This window comes from Anser cygnoides, chromosome Z, assembly GCF_040182565.1.
Source record: "Anser cygnoides isolate HZ-2024a breed goose chromosome Z, Taihu_goose_T2T_genome, whole genome shotgun sequence".
In the NCBI taxonomy this organism is placed as follows: domain Eukaryota; kingdom Metazoa; phylum Chordata; class Aves; order Anseriformes; family Anatidae; genus Anser; species Anser cygnoides.
Window position 1 is genome coordinate 61,084,615 of NC_089912.1, and position 20,156 is coordinate 61,104,770.

The following is a 20,156-nucleotide window of genomic DNA, read 5'->3' on the forward strand; positions in this document are numbered from 1 at the left end:
GTGGTGGGTAGGTAATTCTGTTTGCAACACAACATTTGCTGCTGACTGCAGCGTAGACGAAGGGGCTTTATTATTATTTTGTGTGCGTGTGACTGCATTTGGACAGTGAGGATGATGACACTTAAAGTTAACTTCAAAAGCTAGGGACTGGCGGAGGACGTTTCTTTGGTGGGCAGCACACAGCAGACACGACACCAGGTCTCTCCCTGCGGGAAGCTCGTCTGGAGCTCAGCTCTTTCCAGGGGAAAATACCACCGAGGCTCAGTCAAAAGGGAATTACTGGTAAGCTTCTTAGGTGCAAGCTCCGAGCCAAAATTAATCTTGAGACAATTAGATTCAACTCTATTCAGCAGAAGACAGTTAAGCCCAGAGCTGTAGAACCCAACACCAGTGAAAATGAGCTTTGACGAGCCGCGCGGCTACGGGAAGGAGCTGAGCGAGCGGATGCTTCGCGGAGCAGGTACTCCGCAGGAGCTGAACGTTGGGAAGATCAAGTTTACACTGGGGCCCTCCGGCAAATACCAGAATCGGAGAGAGAAAAACAAACAAACATTGTTATGCCTTAGCAAACCTTATTAATTTCAGAAATTACAACCTCTGAAACCAATGCCAACGATTAGGAATCAGAGATTGTCCTTTGGTTGTCATCTTAAAAGCTCATAGAGGACTGTATCTACAGACCTGAAAGAAGATAATTGTTGGTTAGACTTCTGTTTGTGACCATCAGAAATGTTACCTTAATTTGGCCTTAATGACCTATAATCTCTTTTAGCATATGGCTTTTAGAATGGTTATTATTCAGCTTGATCTATGGCTATAATGGAGCAGAACAGAACTGTGGGTATAATTAAAATAAGTTCCTGTAAAAGTGGAATATGTAGTACATTGCTAATGTGTAAATGACTAAATAACTTAATTAGGTGAAATGAAGTGCACTTATAACCACAGATGCTTAAGCCGAATCATGATAATGTTGTGTATGTGAATATATTTTTTTAAATATGTTTATAACCCAAACAGTAGGACAAGGAAATACAAAGCACACACTAGTTATAAGGACGGCAGTGAATCTTTTAAAGAGAAGTTTTCATTACAAATTAATGTGGAGCTGGTGGAGAAAAAACATTTCCAAATCACTTTAAAACGCTGAAAGGAAACAACTTCTCAATTGGCCGTTCCAATCCTGGCAAACGCCTTCTTCCAGCAAAATCTAAAGCAGCGTATATGAGAAAATAATTCTTCTGGGCAAGCCCAAAAGAATAAATAAATGACTGGAACCCTCCTTTTCCAAGCCCACCTATTCATATCATGCCTTGCCATTCCTGTACCTATCTCCTTCATTAGCATGAGTATGTAGGGCAATGAAATGTATAAATCTGCAGAAGCCAGGCAGACAAAGAGCCCAATCCTTTGCACAGGGAAGTCAGCAGGAAAATTCCCGTTGCTTAATACCCAAAAGCCCGGGTTCCAGCTCAGGGGAAAAAGCACATAAAGTGCACTTGACGATTCAAAACATAGGCCTGATCTTGACAGTCTTCCATCTGAGACTGTCAAACTGAATACGAGCAGCTCTAAAAATCACTTACAGCACTTGTATTCATTGATTCATCCATATTCATTCTTCCTCTATCACTGAATCCTTACTGTAGGTGAATGTAACATAACCATGAGCATGATGAGGAGATGAATAAGACAAATTATTGAATGTGCACTTGAAGGAGGCTTCAACCAAATAAGCAACCAGGAAATGTGTACTTTAATTTTACAATGAAAGATGAAAAGGAAGGGTATGAGGCGGCAGCTTCACAAGTACCTAAAGAGCTGTCGCACGTCTTCCTCCCAGAAAGCAACGAGTCTCCCCGCTGCCCAAACTAAAATAAAGATATTTTAGACTTATCCTATTAGTTTCCCAGCAGAACGCCAGATCTTCAGATAGGGTAAAATGGCACAACTTCGTGGGTGTTTGCAGAGTTACGCTGATTTATTCCAGTTGTGGATCTGACAGATTATATAAATCCACCACCACTTCCTTCTGCATGTTATCTATTAGTTTTTATTACTCCAAAGAAAAGTCAAGGTTACCAAGTTGCAATGCCCAGATAACATTCTCCCAACCGTTGTTTAACTTTCTCATATTTATTAATTAGCCGCCTTGAATGAGAAAGAGAAGTGCGATATTTGCAGTATTTCTGAGTGAGCCAGACACAAGAAGTGTGAATATCCACCAGAAAAACTGTTTCAGCGGGGTTCATAAATCCAGCGTCAGGCAGTAAGCGGCCAGAATTTTTGCTGATCCTCTGTAAGGAACTTTTCCAGTTTCACCGATCGGTAAATGAGATGTTCTTCCTTGAAGACCTCTCAGGAAACTCTGATTAAATTAGAAAAAGATCAAAACCCTTTTCAACTCGAAAATAATTTGAAATTGCTACAATGAATGCAGGAGAGCAAAATAGCTCTTGTATGTAAGCAAACCCATTTTAAGGCAGAATTTGGACTGAATCGAGAGTCTCAGAATAACTATTTGGAATCTGTTGCTATTAGTCACTGAGTTGGAAGAAAATCAAAAGATGCTAATAACGGCGATGTGCACTCAGGACTGCACAGATACCCTGCCACTCGGAAGGAGGCATTTTGTAGGACACGCTGCTAAGAACGAGATGAAATGGCAACGCGGGGAACTGTTCCTCTCCCAAGGTACAAAGCAGAACACACCTCACGCCAAGGGGAGAGGAGGCGTCTCCTCCTCCCGGGAAGCGTCACCCTCAGAAGAAATTCCATTTCACGTCTCCTCCTTGGGAGCCAACTGAAATCAATTAACTCTGCAACTGGAACCAATTAACCCTCCGAAACGCACAACACCAAACACAGTGGCAGTCTTTAATAAATATAATAAATACATAAATAATAGCACAGAGCACTGCAGCAAGAGAAGGGTTTTCAAGTTTATATGATGTGGGCTCTTGATTGTTCAGACATAAGAATGAAGGATTTTGTGCCCTAAAAAAAAAAAAAATAAAAACAAAAAATAAGGATTCAAGTAGACCCAGGGGACCTTTAAGATTGGATTCATCTCATTTAATTCCAACCATCTAAAAAGCAGGCGTGCGGTCACCAAGCTCTCTTTACAGTCAGTACGAGGAGGTGGGTGCCTTGCAAAACCCATCGGAAACCATTACCTGAAAAAGGGAAAAGCCTCTCTAGCTCTGCACAGATGCCTGTTCCCCTCCACTGATATCCTCGATGGTCACGTTAGATGAAAATCCCAGTCTGAGGGGAGTCACGGTAGGGAAGATGGGTGCGATCTGCGAGGGCACGAGCAACCGCGCAGCCTGTCCTCCTCTGTCACGACGCTCCCCTTGCTCCTTTTTGGGATCTCACCCCAGAGCACAAACGGGAGACCAGTCAGAGGCGTGGGTCTCTAAGGCTTCCTTTAGCGTTGCCTCTGTGATTTTTGAAATTTTCTTTATTTTTATTCATCGCTGTTATTGTTCAAATCCACCTCTGATAAATTCAACGCACAAATTCGAAAACGTTCTGCCGATCACCCATTTTCATTTTTGCTTTCAATTTCCTGCTGAAGTAGGTGTTCTAGGCAGCAACGGATAGGGAAGAAGCTTAAGCAGAAAAATACGATTGTCCAGCTACTAACAGAATGGCAAAGCAACTCCAGAGCGTGCTTGCAACCCACCCCGAGTGCACCGCACCAGTGCCACGGCTGGCATCCTACCCCTGCCCAGGCCACCCCACGTTTATTGCTTCCAGCCGCGGGGACAGGACTCAGCTGAGCAGGAGGAAACAAGTTTATATTAAAGAGAATAAAGCTGCTTCTTTTATAATCCCGCACTTTCTATTTAAGCTCTTTCTATTTTGGATTAAGAAAATAACAATTCTCCATTAGGCACGGCATTAGACGCTGCCCTCTTTCCAAAGGCATCACAATTTTGCTCAATGGCAATGAGGCAGATGATTTTTTTACGGCTAAGAACATGTTGAAAGACAGATACGTATTTTCAAAAGTTTAAAATATCATACTTCTGGTGTAACAAATATCTCCTCTTTGTGCTAAGACACTCTGGGTGTGATGGCCACATAAAACACTTGGGTAGCAGAATTTAGAAGCACAGAAATAATCACCTTGTCTGCTTTCTGGTGAAGTTTTGGGTTATGGTGTTTTCAGTTCCTTCCTCTATACCTGTCTTCACTTCCAAGTTTGAAATAAATCACCTCTCCTGAACCCTAAGAAGGGAAATATCGGAATAAAAGGGGAGGATTTGGGAACCAAGGTTCAAGTGGCTGTATCAGACAGACCCAGCCTGCTGTGTGGGCCAGTGGTGGCTTTTCTTCTGGACTTGATGAATCCTAAGAGTAGGCAGTGTTCCCCTGCTGCCCCATCTCACACTCGCAGTGCAATGGCAGAGCTCTATATGGGATCTGAGCTGCAAAAAGCCTAAATCTTGCCCTGCAGAGCTCAAATAATGAGGGTTTAATGGACTGCAGTGTTTTTCGTTTCCTACAGAGCTTGCATTCACGAGTCCAAGGAAAGATTAAAAACAAATAAAGGGGAAGAAATGGTGAAAATGAAACGCCACACATCTGGACAAGCCGGGATGCACAGGAAGGTAAGAAGTGACCGCGATGCTGAAGTAACCCAAACTCAGCTGAACTCTCAGCAGAAACTACCAGAAGTAGCACATGGCTCCTAACATATTTATTTTGAATGTGACAACGTTCTTGTGCTTCAATTACGTGAGGTTTGTGGTTTAAAAAAAAATAAAAACGGTATTTTCCTGCCAATAATGTTGCTGTTAAGGATTTAGGGAACCAGAGGTCCCATGGGAAGAGGGCACCCGCTGACCACCGTGCGGGGAGAGCGTTCCAGAGCCGTGCCCACTGTCTGGTAATCGGTAATTTTGCCATGTTGACTTCCTAATTGGACATCAACACGTTTTCAGCAGCTTGTATGCTTCAGTCACAGGCAGGGAGATGCGAAGAAGCGTCAGTATTTCACACTGACCAAACCGCTTAATCAAATCTGGACATGAGCATGAACCTGAAGCACTCTCACCGCTGCACTGCCACTAGTGCCAATTAGCCGCTTCGGTTTTAAAAGACAGAGATAAAAGAGAAAAAAAAGAAGGAATATAAATGAGAAAATTAGGAGAGGGAGAAAGACGCTGTCCATTAGTTAATAAGCTGGTTCATAAATTAAATGCTCTAATTTCTGATGTTTACAAAATATCTAATTTTAGGAACATGAATTTTCCCCTGTTTATACAACAAGACACAGTATTTCCTAAGTAAGTAAATCTTTCCAAAGAGTATAAAATCAACAAAGCGATTAGGCACAGAAAACAAAAGTTAAGCAACGCATTTGCTAACAGCCCCGCTCCTGCAGAATAATGCATTATCTAGTTTCTAATCAGGACCTAACGCACAGTTTTCCCCAAAGGATTGTATCGGGCAAAATGATCTTGAATAAAGTTGGCTGAGGAGAGGCCAGATGAGCACAACGAACACAAGCGGTCCCCAGCAGCACGAGGTTAGGGCAAAGCAAACCCAGCTGCTGGCAACGCACCGAACCCGGGGCTGACGCCGGTTAGCGGGAGCAGAGGAAGACGGGCTTATGAGGTCTGACCAGAAAATCTGCATCCGTGCTACGCAAGCAAAAGGCACACCCGAAATGACCCAGCACGTAATTCATTTACGTGTAAAAGCTCAGGAAAAAAGCATTTTCCAAATCCTTGCTTCCATTTCTGCCCCCAGTCCCCGCTGCAAACGCTCGGATAGCATTGAAAAAGTATCCCGGGCCTGAAGACTAAAATACCATCTGACAATCAGATGAAGCCACCCAACAGCATTTGGGGCCATTCCTCATGGAATGAGCGTTCACAACCTCGCCTCGCCTGCACGGCGCTGCCAAGGCTGCATCCGAATGGTTTTCTCCATTTCGGGTAGATGGGATTTACGGTACGTGAAGGGACACGTGAACGGGGTTCTGCAGTATTGCTAAGTCTTTGGGATTAATCCTGGAGAATCGGGAAGGGTGAGGAGACCGGACCCTCCTGCGCACACATCAGGGCGTGCTTTGGGCCGAATCCAGCACGCAACCACAATGCTCTCCCGGTTTCAAAACTCAATCAAGCTATTAGGCCACTTTCTGCCCTTTCAGGCTGTCTGATGGTGACTGTGCCTTATCGCCAAGCCAGCAGCCTCATCCCTGCCCTTCTCTCCAAATATCCGCAGCATTAAAACAGTCACGAGGCCTAATGGACCGCAGTCACCTCAGGATAAGGAGCATTTATTCCCGACGCGGCGCACCTCGAGCAGCGGGGCACCAAATATTTCCCGTGCCTTTCGGGGTCAACCGCCGCGCGGAGGTGCCACAATTGAGACCGCAGACCTACAAGGAGCCCGAAATAATTCGGTACAATTTTCTACTTCCGCATTACGACCGTGCCCCTCTCCCCGCAAGGAGCGTCCCTCCGAGAGGCGGCCGCGGTGCGGAGCTGCCCGAGGCGCGCTGCCCCGACGGCTCGCGGCTGCAGGCAGCGCGAACCCCGAAGAAGCCCCCTTTCTCGTAGGGGCACCGCAGCCTCTCCCCTCGCGGGGATTTCAGCGGGACGGGACGGTGCGCGTCGCACCGGGGCGGGCAGGGTCGGCTCGGTGTCGCTGGGCGAGCATCCAGCCCGGCTCCGCCGCTCGGAGCCGAGTCACCAACTTATCAGGAAGGTTTGTAATGGGAATGCTGACGGACCCTTCGCTCTAGTGGCACTGGCAGGTGCTCCCACAATGCGAGGACATAATTCAATCAGGCTTTTGGCTGACGTCACGAAGCACAAAACAACTCAAATGCTTTATGAACAGCACCAGAACCCCCGAGATTCAATTACAGTCCTGATATTCGATCAGGAGTCGTACTTAGCTGTTTTTAATATAACAAAACCTTTGTACCGGTTATTTATCAAACAGGTCGATCGTATTTAAATGTACAGTCAGAAGGAAAAGTGCCCCGTGCCGCATTAATCCGACAATCCCAAACCTGCAGGAACAAGGCAGCCTTTTAGTTAAGAGAACCAGCAGCGGGATTCATTCAGGAGGGAGTCTGATTTTCATATAGCACACAACCAAAAGAACTCCATCCCTATTTTGTTATGGGTTACACACATGCCTAGGAATTAATTCAATGATTTCAATTTTTTTTCAATTTCTGGACCCCTAAAACTACCCCGGTGAACATGCTGATCCCTTCACGATGAATGCAGTCTGCAATAGGGTTTTTTGGGGCTTTATTGCTTGAAGTTAATTTTTCAGGAACCCTTAGAAATAGCCCATGGGCCCCAATGAACCTGCCACAAAGGTAGGAGCCCGTGGGCAAAATCTGCAGCTTGGCACCTCCCTGCCCTGCCCTCCCGGGAGCGAAACCCGCTCCAGGGACAGGACCCGCAGCACCGGACCCGACACCGCCGCCTTCTGCGGCTCGCTGCGGGCACGGGCAACCACTGGCCCGGCTGAGGGTGCCCGCAGCAGGGCTCCCCTTTCTGCAGCACCATCGGCACGCTGGCAAAGCTGCAAATACAGCCCCAAAATTAGAAAACGATGCCCAGGACGGGGCTGCGGGCGAGGAGAGGCATCTCTCCCGCTAGGAGCAAGGCGGAAGGCCCCCAGATCCACCACCCCAACCCCGGCAGCCTTTTCCCCAGGTGAAAAGAAAATCATTCTGTTAAACAAATCAACTCGTCGGGGATTAGCCAAATTCCGCAAGAGCGCTCTACAAATACAGCAGCGCCTGTGAAGGGTTGTTTCCAAAATAGATCAATACCCAGACAGACAACAATGGATTGCAGCTCCAGATTGCCAGCACTACCAACAGCAGTCTTGAAAGACATCGTTAACCGGCAACCGGCACAAGAGCTCGGCGCCAGCAATGGTCCTGCTGCACCTTTGCAGGAAACGCTTTCTCGCCCGGCGAGATAACCCCAGTTTTAAATCCACCTGGCCGGCTGACGTGCAGGTCGACGGCACCGCTGCCTTGGCGCGAAGGGTAAACACGGCAACCCTTCCCAACGCTCCGGCCATCCTGCGAGTTTGCGAAGAAAATCAGGGAGCAGTCTTTGGGAACGGGTAGAAAAACGATCTGCGAGCGCGCTCGCTGCCGGGGAAAGCTCCCACCAGCAGCGGCAGGTGAAAGGGAAAAGCTCTGCTGGCCAGCCGTACAGGAGCCAGGCACGAAGCCCAAACCCGCAGGTTTGGGGACCCCCGAGCAGCACAAGCGGCGGTGTCGGGGCTGGGCCGGGTCCCGCGGTGCCACCCGGGTGACACAGCAGGGAGCGGAGACCCCTCAGCATCTCCGTGCCGTGAGGGACGGGCAGCTCGTGCGTGCGGGCAGGTGAGGAGGTGTGGTGGTGACTTTTACCTGGCAGCGAACAGTGCAGCCTAAACACCGCCAGATTCAATTTTTCAAGGGACTCGTTTTAAGTGCCGTTATTCCTTCTGCCTTCCGAGGTACGAGAGGAACTCTCCGGACTGCCTACAGCCCCTGGCAGATGGCACATGCTGTTACATATTAATTTTACACACGCACGTCTTCGGCGGGACGTGTAAAACACACCCGGGCTACGCCGCCTCTCCCCTCCGGTGACCACACCGTGAGCTGGCTTCCACGGGAAACTCATCTGTGCTTCAGCAGCGGGATTTGGCTGGGGTCACCGCACCCAAGGAGGGCCCGCCAAGCCCCCACAGCCCCCTCGGTCCCTTGGCAGAGGGCAGGCGCCTCCAGGACGCGACGCGGGGCCCCGGACACGGATGTCGTGGGGCGATGCCTCCCCCCGGCAGCCACCGGGAGCCCCAGGAGGTGCAGGCACCTGGCTGCGCTTTATGGGTTTCAGAACAATAGGCTGCCTCGGATTCGCGGCATCAGAAATAATTCCCGCTTCTTGAAATGTAATTTCTTGCCCTTTTTAGTTGCGCTTTGATTGTGTCCACCTCCCTGGTTATCGTTTATCCGGGAGAATTTGGGTACGAGACCTTTAAACCATTACAAACACATCCCCTGCTCCCTATTAAACAATCGCAGATCTGCTATCTCGGCTTATGGGAACTGATCTAAATAACATCGTGATATCAAACACTGAAAACCACAGGCCTGGGGCCACCAGGGCTCTCCTCTTTTCTGGGCCTTCCTAAGACACAAATTGCCAGATCCAAAATGTAGTTTACCATTAGAAGTAAATGTTTGATCTGTAAAGCTTACAAAATGACTTTGTTTATCATAGCAGATGAAAGAAAAAAAAAGGAATAATTTTAAACTCAAAACAAAACTGTTTATATGACAGCTTTTAGTGCTCCATGATTCTGTGCATTTAAGAGAGATTCAAGCAATTAACAGCATAAACTTTCATTACATAGTTCTATTATATATGTTTATGTGACTTAGTTGTTCATCTGTTATTTAAGTGATTTCCTCATTACAATAGCATGGTAAAGATATTTGCTGATCTTGTAGAAAAACGGCAGGCAGTTCACTCGCTCCGCTCCTTGGATCTCAAAGCGCGCGCGCGTTTGAAAGCTTTTATTTTTTATACCTAGTAGGTAAGTCAAATATCAAAGCGATTCTAAATTCGGTAATTATAGAATCGTGGGGGAAAAAATAATAATTTTTTTTTTTTAAATCACGAAGTATTTCTGCAGTAGCCAAAAAATAAGTGTAAGTGGTGAAAGGTTAAAATCTGTGGGACCTGGTATTCACGAGGTGCGCAGGCTGGCCCTTATTTATGCCTATTTAATGTTCCTCGGGAATTCAGTCAATAGAAGCCGCGTGACAAGGATCGATATGAATTTGGGAGTGGTGAGAGCACAAACCCTAATGGGAAGAAGCCAAACCATAGCTCACGCTCCCAAATGCCTCTTTTTTTCTGCATCCCTTCCCGAGCGCGTTACACAAGCTTCCTACACCTACCTAATTCCCAGTCAGCCCCAAGTTCACCGGTTTATCAGATACCTCTTTCACAGAGAACTTGTATCCACTGAATCATCTCAAACAGCATTGCTGCTGCTGCTAAATTTGGCTGCGGCAGGCACAAACGTCTCCTCCAAGTGACATTTGGCTGAATCTGGCCCCCGAGCGTTTCAGTCTCCCAGACAGCTAATGTGTACGTTTCTGAATTATTAAATGTATGCGGGAGCCTTGACAAGGTAGACGTCGAGCGATTAGGACAAAAAGTATTTTTAAAGAAGCAACAGTATCCAAGAGGCGTGACTAAACTGCCTCAGACACAGTTATCTTCAGTCGCATCCCCTGCCGCCCTTTCGGAGACGATTTATTCAGGCCCTCTGCCACTAACCAGGGCTACTCCTCCCCCGGCATCAGGAACGAGGGGGAATCATTTCGTCATTTTTTAATTGCCAAGAGAGGAGCCTCCAGATTCAGCACGGAGGTGGCCGTGCTGCTGGCCGGCCTCGGTGGGATGCCCTCGGTTCCCCACCCCGGTCGGGACACAAACACAGAAGGAACCTCTCTCCTTTGTATCTGAGTGTTTAGGTCCCCCCGGGTACACGCGGAGGTGTTTCGGGCCGATTCAAACACCGCCGCCTGGGTCCCATCCTGCCCCAGCCGCCGAGAGGAGGAGAGCAGGATCGGCTCCTCGCGAGTAAACATAGCTGGCAGGGTGGGAGGTAACGAGCATTCTTCTTCTTCTTAATCATAATTACGAAACAGGAGGGATGAGAAACGTGGCCGCGGTCGCCTTCGTGCAGCTCCCTAGCTAAACCCTCGCGCCCTTTCCAGCAGGCGAGGCGCAGCACAGCGTGGCCGGCAGCTCGCGGGGCTCCGCGCCCCGAGCCGGCGCCCGGCCGCCGGCCTCGCTCCCGGCACAGGCGCTGCCAAGGCGAGCCGCCCTCCGGTCACCCACCCGAGCGCCAGAGCCGCGGTTCCTCCGCTTCTTGTCCTTCGGTACCAAAACGCCCGGCGCCGATCCGCAGGCCAAACGTTTCTACCCCTACTGACGCCCGCGGGGCCCCCGCACGCGCGCCGAGGTGCGCCCGCTCCGAGGGGCTACCAAAACATCTCCGGACGAAGATTACGTTTAACTTGGCTTTTTCTCTTGATCGACTGAGAACAGCAAAATGATGTGCCTTTCCCAAAAGGCCACGCTCCGAAAACTGAACCGGACCTAAACAACCTCTGTTTTGGTACACTTTGCCCGCAGGCACATCGAAAGTAAATAAGGACTTCAAAACCGAGCTGAATTTGCGATTCCCTAGTTTAAGATGTATTAATTTGTAATCACCGTTATCGTAGCGCAGGACGAGCCTTAATCAAACTAATGGCAAAATTAAAAGCAAGTCTTTAAATCCTTTAAACTGACTGCGCTCAGTTCAGTGGTGGCTGTGCTGGCACAGCTTTTCTGTGCGGTAGGAAAGGCCAAGGACAGGAATTCGGGCGTTCCATTGCTACTCCCACCCACACGATATTCAGACGTATACATAGCGGGCAATCTCTAACAGATGCCCAAAAAACTTAGGTAAAATTAAATACTTAAAATAGAAGACGCAGAAACCGAGCCTAATCAGGAAGCTGTGGGCTTTGATGAACAGTTCAAAAACCGAAGCGTGCCGAATGTGACAGACCTAGCGAATTCTTCAGCATCACAATTGCTGAAAATCTGCTTCAAAATCCATTCTCAAATCCAGCCCCAGCGAGCATCTTATTCAGCAATCGCGCCTTATTTTACAATGGCTCACACTTAGGTTACGACAAATGCTTTCAGTGCGGAAGCTCAACTATTCAGAAAATTTTTGAACATCCGGGAAAATTCATTTTATTTTGGCAACTGTCCTAACAACAAAAATAAATAAACCCCTTCGTTCTAAGGGCCGTGCATTGTTCAATTTAAGTAACAGGTATTAAATCACTTTACAAATACAGTATAAATTTGAGGTAACTCCAGGGGAGTTTTCTTAAAAATAATTTCAGTCCCCACCAATTCCCCCTGTTAAGGTCAGAGTCTCTAAGCCAGCATGGCTGAATTGTTTTAGTGCTCTCTGCTGAACACCTGCAAACATCAAACAAAAACTCCTGGTCCTTTACTGGGTTGACAAAAGCCTTTCATGTGAAAAATGCTCCATGGGAATGTCACGGCTGTGGCTCAGGTTACATTCCTTTCTCCCTTGCAGCCCTCACCATTTCTTAACATGGGAAGGAGCCGTGTTTGTGAAATTAAAGATTAAAAGGAAATGTGGCTTTACTTTATTTTCATTCACACGTTACAAATCACAATGGAGCATCATATATTAGATGAGTAAAAAGCTATTAAGATGACTTTAAGCATGAAATATTACCACACTTCGTAAAGTACAGTCAGTTTCACTTCGTTGCTTGGGATTACTTTTTGTTGGGGTCTTTTTTTTTTTTTTTTTTTAAATAAGTGAAGTTTCAGGTTAATGCAGAGGAATGACATCTGCGCTTCCCCGTCACAGTAAATATGATTTTTAGAAGAGGACCACTAAGGGATGGCGAGCTCAAACTTTAGAAGGGCGTCTGTCCAGGAGGATGGACGTGCTGCGCGCCGATTGCTAAAACTCCGGGTTATCAGGATGCATGGCTAGAATAATAACCTCCGTCCACATATCACTAACGAAGGTACCTTTACACCTTCCATATAGCTGCACAGAGCATCTCTTGAAGCAGTTGTCTGGGCACTGTCATACAAACCCTGAATTTCTCGAGCCCGGGCTCATTAGAGGAACGCACAGCCAGTACCTCTAGGAAGCGAGACCACCGCCCGCAGCTGGCCAGCGGCACCGTGCAGCAGTGGCCGCGCTTCTCCCCCACGCGCCTCTACCTTCGGGCCACGCATCCACCCTCTCTCCGAGGATCGGGTCGGGGCGATTCACCGGTACGTGGATTCGGACAACTTTTTGGAAATCACTGACCGCTCACTACAAAAATCCACGTCCCATGCCAAGCACCGGAGATTTACGGAGCAAATTCAAATTGATTTTCCCTCAGATGAGCGTACCCTGTGCTGCACAGCACTGAGCAAACAAGCAGCCAACACACAGAATCCATTCCTTTATCAAACAGGGTACTTCAGCCTCTCCCACCAGAGACTGGTGCGTTTGAGCACACACGAGTTGCCACACGGTGGGAGATTTCAGGTGCTATTTAAGGTGGTCCCTGTCTCACTATTACTAGCTGACTTCAGCTCATTAAATTATTAGTACGTCTAAAATGATGCGTTCAAAGTTACTTGAATGCTCTCAGCTTTAGAGACTGTAAAAACCAACACCAGCCCCTCCATTTCACCCACTGCTTGGCTTTGCTCTGTTATTTCTGCTCAAAATGACTTCATAGGTGAGGTCTGCGATGCACTGATTAAATACAGCTATCTAGTTAATTGCTGTTAGACCAAGTGTTAGTTGCTGCATTGGCTGGTATAGAAGCATGGCAAATTGATTTGTCTGGCACAAATACTTTTCACTTGTCTCCAGTGAAAACAAATATAGCAAACATTATAAATTTGCTTAAATCAGGCATCTAAACTATACAATTCAGAAAATGACAAAAAATGGGATTAAAATCTTCAGCTTGTGAGATACGAGGCAAAGTCTATTTGGAAAGTTACTCAAAGCTAACAACAAAATTCTCCAAGTCACTATATTCTTAATATAACCAAATTTATGAAAACAAAGCATGCTATTTTGCGAGTCTGGACAGAATAAAATGCCTAAAATGAGTGCCTAATAATTGCAGGTGGCACTTGATACAGTGTCTTAAAACTGTATGTTACAGACTGCCTTCAAATTTGGAAGTCTTTCTTTGGAAATAAAAAGTTAATTAATACAGTGGTGCATTTAATAAAAATGGCTATACTGAGTGCACAGAAGAGGTTCCTTTAATTGAGCACAAACTGCAAATACCAGGCATGAAACTATACGCAATGACGTGTTTGTAGCTAGATATCCACTGGCAGTTTGCAGTGAAGACTTGTCCAAATTTACCATCTGATTTAGAACAGTACTCGGAGTATAACAATACTACGTACAGTGTGCTGGTATGTGTAATTGCCTGGGCTTTTAAAACACTGCAACTCCCCACCCGGAGATGCATTTGTGTCCTGTCCAAAACCCCACATCCACAACGCAGGGAGCCCTCTTAAAGGAACTTAATAGAAGAGTAAGGAAATTTCAAACGCGTAAGTATCCTCGCTAGTTTTACTTCTAATTTGTCAGGCATATAAAAGCCTCTATATAAAACTTCGGTTGCCAGACAATTATTGCACACACATGTTCTACCGCAAAGAACTCGGATATTTCTTTTGTCATCAGACAGGACTCCTGCTTTTAGGGAACGCAGGAGTTGCCCATGCAGTCCCACTGCAGCCAAATAAACAAACACACACACAAACAAACAAATCCTCCAGTGAAATTTCAGGGACTCGTCAAAAGCAGTCAAATATTTGGAAAGAAAACGCCTTACTTTCAATCAAGAAACTAGCCTGGAGATTTTAATTCAACGAAAAATATTTTGTCAGCAAGCCCCGATCTCTGATACTAAAGAGTGCTTTTCCTGGAAGGGCTTGGTGTTTATACTCGGATACTTGCTCATTTATTTATTTAATTTAGGCAGCCTTCATTCTTATTCGCAAAATTAATTCTCACACGAGATGTTTTGATCATCGTTTCTCACATAGAAAAGAAAGCGTCTCAAATTGTAAATCGAAATCTCCAATGCTAAATTAAAATTTAAAAAAAAGGAAAAATATTTAAACTAGCCCACCTCGAAGAATTACACAGAGGGAAAGTTTTTAAAAAAAAATCATAAATGTCTGGAAATATTGTGAAAACGCCCCAGCCTTGTGGAAATAGCAATAACAACAATAATAATAGTAATAATAACAACAGCCAGCACTTAGGAATAATTCCGCTCAAATCTGAATGAATCTGCTCCCCAGCAGAGATTAACACGACCACAACAAAGGTAATGCCTATGGATAAATATCTAAGAGCATTTCGACTACGCACTGAACAAAAATGTTACATACTTGAGCCAGTAAAATGTCCACTTGCCAAGGAAGTTGGTCCATTTTTGCCACTGCTCACAGGAGGTGAAAACATCTAAAAAAAAAAAAAAACAAAAAACAAAAAACAAAGAGACATTACTAGTGGGAAAGAAGCGGCTCCTGGTCCACCGTTAGCCAAAAGTTCCTTCCACGCTCGCTGTGAACTCTGCTCGCAGTTTGCCTGGTGCGAGGCATCGTCCCCCACAGACCCGAGAGCGAACTCGGTATTTCTTACAGCCCCCCCGGCCCCTCACCACCGCCGGCAGCACGTTTCGGGCGGGCTCATTAGCTCCCCGGCCAATATCTGCCCCCCGACCATTCGGGAGCCCCCCGTGCCCCCGCAGGGCTGGCCACAGTCGGGAGCGGGGCTCGCTCCCCTCTCCTGCTCGCTCGTTGACAAAGGCGAAAAAAAAGTTTGTTGGTCGAAACCTTGGCCATAAAGGTCGCAACGTCCATTTCCAGCCCGCTTTAGGGTTTGCCTGTCATCTGTGCACCCAAATAATAATAATGCAAAGTGCCACCTGCCCTAAATTCTCATTTCGTCTCTAACACGAGAGCAGTTTGAGGCGAGCCTCTCTCCCTCTCCCCCTCTCCCCCTCTCTCTCTCACCCTCTCTCTCGCTAGCATTTATTTCGACCCTAATTGGTTTCTCTCTTCTTCGACGTGTCTAGTGGATAATACGCACCTTCCCTGAGTCAGAGCCTGCAAAAAGCGAAGGAACAAATGGAAAAAGTGCAACAAGCAAAGAGGGGGCTGCGAAGCTGCCTCAGGCTACGTTTCCTGGCCAAACTTCCCAAAGCCATTCCTCCAAAGCAAAGTCTGGAGCAGCAGCAGCAGCAGCAGCAGCAGCAGCAAAAGCCTGCAGCAGCCTCATTTACAAGGTGCTTCGGAGTTTTGCGGGGGGTTCATCTCGAGCCACACACGCATCTCCCAGCAAGCCGGTTCCCCCCCCCCCCCAAATAAATAAATAAATGGAGAGCTGCTCCTGCCATACCGGGGGGAAGGGAGGGGAAGGGGAGAGGAAGGAAGGGGCCGGGGGGAGGGGAGCCGAGCCTCGAGGAGCCAGACAAGTGCACGGGGCCGGGCCCGCTCGGCCCGGCCGGGAGCAGCCGCCGAGAGCCCGGGGAGGGCCCGGGGGGAGCCCGGGGGGAGCCGGGCCGGGGGCTCCGGGGGGCTCCGGGGGCTCGGGGGCGGCTGCAGGCAGGGCAGGTCCGGGGCCAAACTTTCAACTGAGACGCTCATGGATTTCTTTGCACTTTCCGCGGGCCAAAAAACGAAACAAGGGAAGAACCGCACGGAGGATGGAAGGCGCTCGCCGGGCATCGAGCAGCTCATGTGCCGGGCACGCCGGCCGAGGCGAGGCACGGCCCAAGCGCTCCGTGCCGGGACCGGCTCCGGGCGGCAAACGGGCGCTTTTGGGGGCGTCTCTTTCGGCAAAAAAATGATTTTAGGCATCCGAGACATTAAAATAAGCTGTGCACACGACTGCATCTCCCATCACATACAATAAGAAATAAGAAAAAAACAAGGCTCTAATTTTTTGGGTTTTTTTTTTCTTTCTTTTTTAAGCAAAAAAAAAAGATATTTAGCATGGTTCTAGCTGCTGATTAAAAATTACCCAATGTACTCAGATCGCAGTTTGGTTTGGTTTTTGCTTTTTTTTTTTTTTTCCAGTTTAACAGATCAGCTAGAAGATATTTTTTTTTTTTTTACAGCTGTTGTTAATTTCCACCGTTGTTTCTTACCGCACTGAAATCCAGTAAATCACTCAGTTCTTTGTCCGTCCCTAAGGCAGCCATTCGCTGTTGGTGATGCATTTTAGCAAAATCACACAAACCTAGAAACATGGAAATAACCGCAATCAGAAACCCAGTCCCGAGCCTCGCAGGAAACACAAGCGGGTTGTTCGGGGGGTGGGGGGTCGGGGGGTGGGTAGCTGAGGAGAAGGGAGGGAAAAAAAAAAGATGGAGGGGCAGCAAAAACAACAACAACAACAACCAAAAAAAAAAAAAAAAGAGAAAAAGGCGATATTGTATTTCCAAAGAGGCGATCGAAACCCGGTAACATCCACTCTAAACCCAAATCCGGAGGAGGAAAAAAAAGAGAAAGCCTCGCTCCCGGAGCATCATTTATGCAACAGGAGGTTCAGCGAGGAATGAATGAGGATCCCAGAGAAGAAACTACAGCCATCCGCTCCCAACTTTTTCCCTTCTCCTTCTTCCACGCAAAGTAGCGTTTAAAGGCAAGAAACGGAAAAACAGCGGTTAAAAAAACAACAATAATAATAATAAAAAGCAATAGATGCGAAGTCGCAGGCTACGGAGGCGCCGGTGCGGAGGGACGCGGGGCGGGGGTGGCGGGGCCGGGAGGGAAGCGGCGAGCGGAGAGCCCTTGACAATTAGCCCCAATTTCTAATTAGTGCCGAGACGGGTGGTTAATAACAACGACCGAGGAGCGGCGGCTCGGGCCTGTGCGAAGTCATCAGTTCCCTCCGAGCGCCCGGGGGGGAGGGGAAGGCAGCGCAGGGAAGGGAAGGGAAGGGAAGGGACGAGCGGGGAGGGCAGGCGAGGCAGGAAGGGAAGGGAAGGGAGGGAAGGAAGGGAAGGGAAGGGAGGCAGGGAAGGGGCGCGGAGCCCGGCGCAGCGGCCGCCTCCCGCCCCGCGGCCCCTCCGAGCTCCGCGGGGTCGCCGCCGCCCCGCGCCCGGCCCCGCGCCCCCCGCTCCCGGCACGGCCCCGCTCGGCCCCGCTCGGCCCGGCCCGGCCCGGCGCTGGGCGCCGCCTCCCTACCCGCAGATCATGGAGCTGCAGATCCCGGCGAGCCGCCGACTGCCGCCCGCGCCGCACTTTTGCACGGATTAGACTTTAAATTTCCCCAGCTCGCACACATACACATGGCAAAGCAAGTTTATACGAGGCTGCACGTACACGTGATGCGGGGACTTTGCCAAGAGGAACAATATTTTTCCCCTCGTATTATCCAGTCCGTTGTTTGTTGGTTTTTTTTTTATATATATATATATATTCTCTCTTTGTTTTGGTTTGCTTGTGCCCCCCCCCCTCCCCCCCCACCCCCCCGTGCCTCCAGCTAAATTTCCGAAGCGAGGTCTTCTCGATTTACGGGGAGCATCGCTGCAAAAAAACTTTTGCAAACCCGACCGTTTCCTTCGCTTTCCGCTCAAGTTTCTGGGGACGCTGCCAGCCCCCCCCCCCCCCCCCCCCCCATCCTACCCCACCCCCCCCATACTTTTTATTTTACATTTCGCTAGCGCAGGCCCGGCCGCACTCCCCCGAAACGAGTCCGACTTCGGTTTTTCCAGTAGGAAAGAGAAAGCAGCGAGCCGTCGCGCCCAGCGTTTGCACCCCGGTGTGCATCTCGCCCAGGGAATTACGCCGTGGCCACACGATCCCGCGTGCACACACGCCGTGCGGCTCGCCCTTCGCATTTACACGCCGTGGAAGTTTGCACCTCTCTTTAAACAACGCAGCGGGAGCGACAATTTATATATAAAAAAAAAAAAAAAGAGAAAAAGAAAAAAAAAAAAACAACACGAGTTACTCTAACAGCAAATTGTAACTTTACCTTAAATGGCCACAAATATGTTCACAATATTCCAAGGGAGAAAAAAAGAAAAAATTTTGTAAAAAAAAAAAAAAAAAAAAGGAATCTTCTGCCAAAGTGCTTTATTATCTCACACGTGTGTGACCCTCCGAAACCACGAAGAAGTACTGGGGGGGGGTCAGTGCTGCTCCGGGTACTCCACAGCTTTACAGGCACCCTACACCTGGCTTTGTTGGGTTTTTGGGTTACCGACCGCCAACCGCTCCCCCACCCGGCCAGCCGAAACACCAGCCAGCCGGAAAAAAAAAATAAAAATACAAAATTTCAAAAAAAAAAAAGGTAAAAAAAAAAAAGGTAAAAAAAAAAAGGTAAAAAAAAAAAAGGTAAAAAAAAAAAAGGTAAAAAAAAAAAAGGTAAAAAAAAAAAAGGTAAAAAAAAAATTAAAAGTCCAGCAACTTTTGCCCCTATTGTTTTTACAGACACATGGTGACTGACAAGCCGCTCGCACCGTGGTGGCTCTGGGACTTTCACCCCCTCCGTCCTTCCTTTAAAAAAAACAAAAAAAAAACACGAACCCCCCCACCCACCCCCCCCCAACACACACACACACAGAGAGAGAGGGAGAGCGGAGCGGAGCAGCCGGTCCCAAAGTTGTCGTTCCAAGTTTACAGCGCTCTCCTCCTCACCACCGCGGCCTCCCCCGCGGAGCCGCGGCTAATGGCACGTTTCCCCGGGAGCCCCATCGCGAGCCGCTCACATCCGGGCAATGCCCCGCGCCTTATAAGCGCCGCGCCGCCGCTCGCAGACAATGACGAGGGAAGGAAGGGAGGGAGGCGAGGCGGGCGGGCCGGCGCGGGGCGCCGCGCACAAGATGGAGGGGCCCCGCCGCTCCCCCCCCCCCCCTCCCGCCCCGCACGCCCCCTGCGAGCCGCAGCGCCCGGCCCCGGGGTGGCGGCGGGGGTCTGGGGGGTCTTGGGGGGGTGGGGGGGTGAGGCGAGAAACGTGGGGTTTTGTTGTGAGGGATGGATGGGGGGGGGCTGAGCACATGGTGCTCCAATAGGTCCTGGGGGTGGGAGTGTGTGTGGGGGGGGGGAGGGCGGGAGGAGGTGCTGGGGACAGGCTGCGGTGGGTGGGAGGGGAGAGGTGGACGCGCTGCCCTGGTCATCAGGAGGGACGAGAAGTGGGGCACCCGTCCGGGCGGTTGGGCTGCGGACCCCAACTCTTCCTGCTCAGCTCACCGGGGGGTGGGTGAGAGACCCTCAGTGATGAGCGAGAGTGACCCCGCACCCACGTTTCTCTGCTGGGCCCGCGGATGGAAGGCCAAACCTGCCAGCAGCAGTGGAAGAGAAAGGATGGCACGATCCGAGCCTTTTAGCCAGGGTACGGGACTGGGGAGGCTGTCCTGGCCCCAGGAGGTGAAACGTGCCCAACACGTACTAGACTGCTGCCCATCACCACCATGACAGTGAGAAACAACTTTGTGTCACCGCAGACCTGTCATCCTCCCGGGCCTGCACTAACCACATACCTAGATGCAA

The 20,156-nt window shown here is 48.8% G+C and overlaps 1 protein-coding gene across 17 annotated transcripts in view; it reads right to left on the bottom strand.

The window, feature by feature from the left end:
• Positions 1-19,246, bottom strand: part of TCF4 (transcription factor 4) — a 211,458-nt gene extending 192,212 nt beyond the window's left edge. For 9 of the 17 annotated variants that reach the window (XM_066988594.1, XM_066988588.1, XM_048079795.2 and 6 more), the window contains exons 1-2: positions 16,805-16,896; positions 15,042-15,114 (exon numbers count right to left, since the gene is read on the bottom strand). In XM_066988594.1, the coding sequence (XP_066844695.1) occupies positions 15,042-15,114; positions 16,805-16,876 (145 nt within the window). In that variant the 5' untranslated portion in view covers positions 16,877-16,896. Of the gene's footprint in view, positions 1-15,041; positions 15,115-15,488; positions 15,514-15,744; positions 15,884-16,804; positions 16,897-17,507; positions 17,760-17,846; positions 17,978-18,639; positions 18,936-19,228 lie in introns of those variants that run through there. The other 8 variants (XM_066988592.1, XM_066988591.1, XM_066988590.1 and 5 more) reach the window with 8 other exon arrangements.
• Positions 19,247-20,156: the final 910 nt, after the last annotated feature.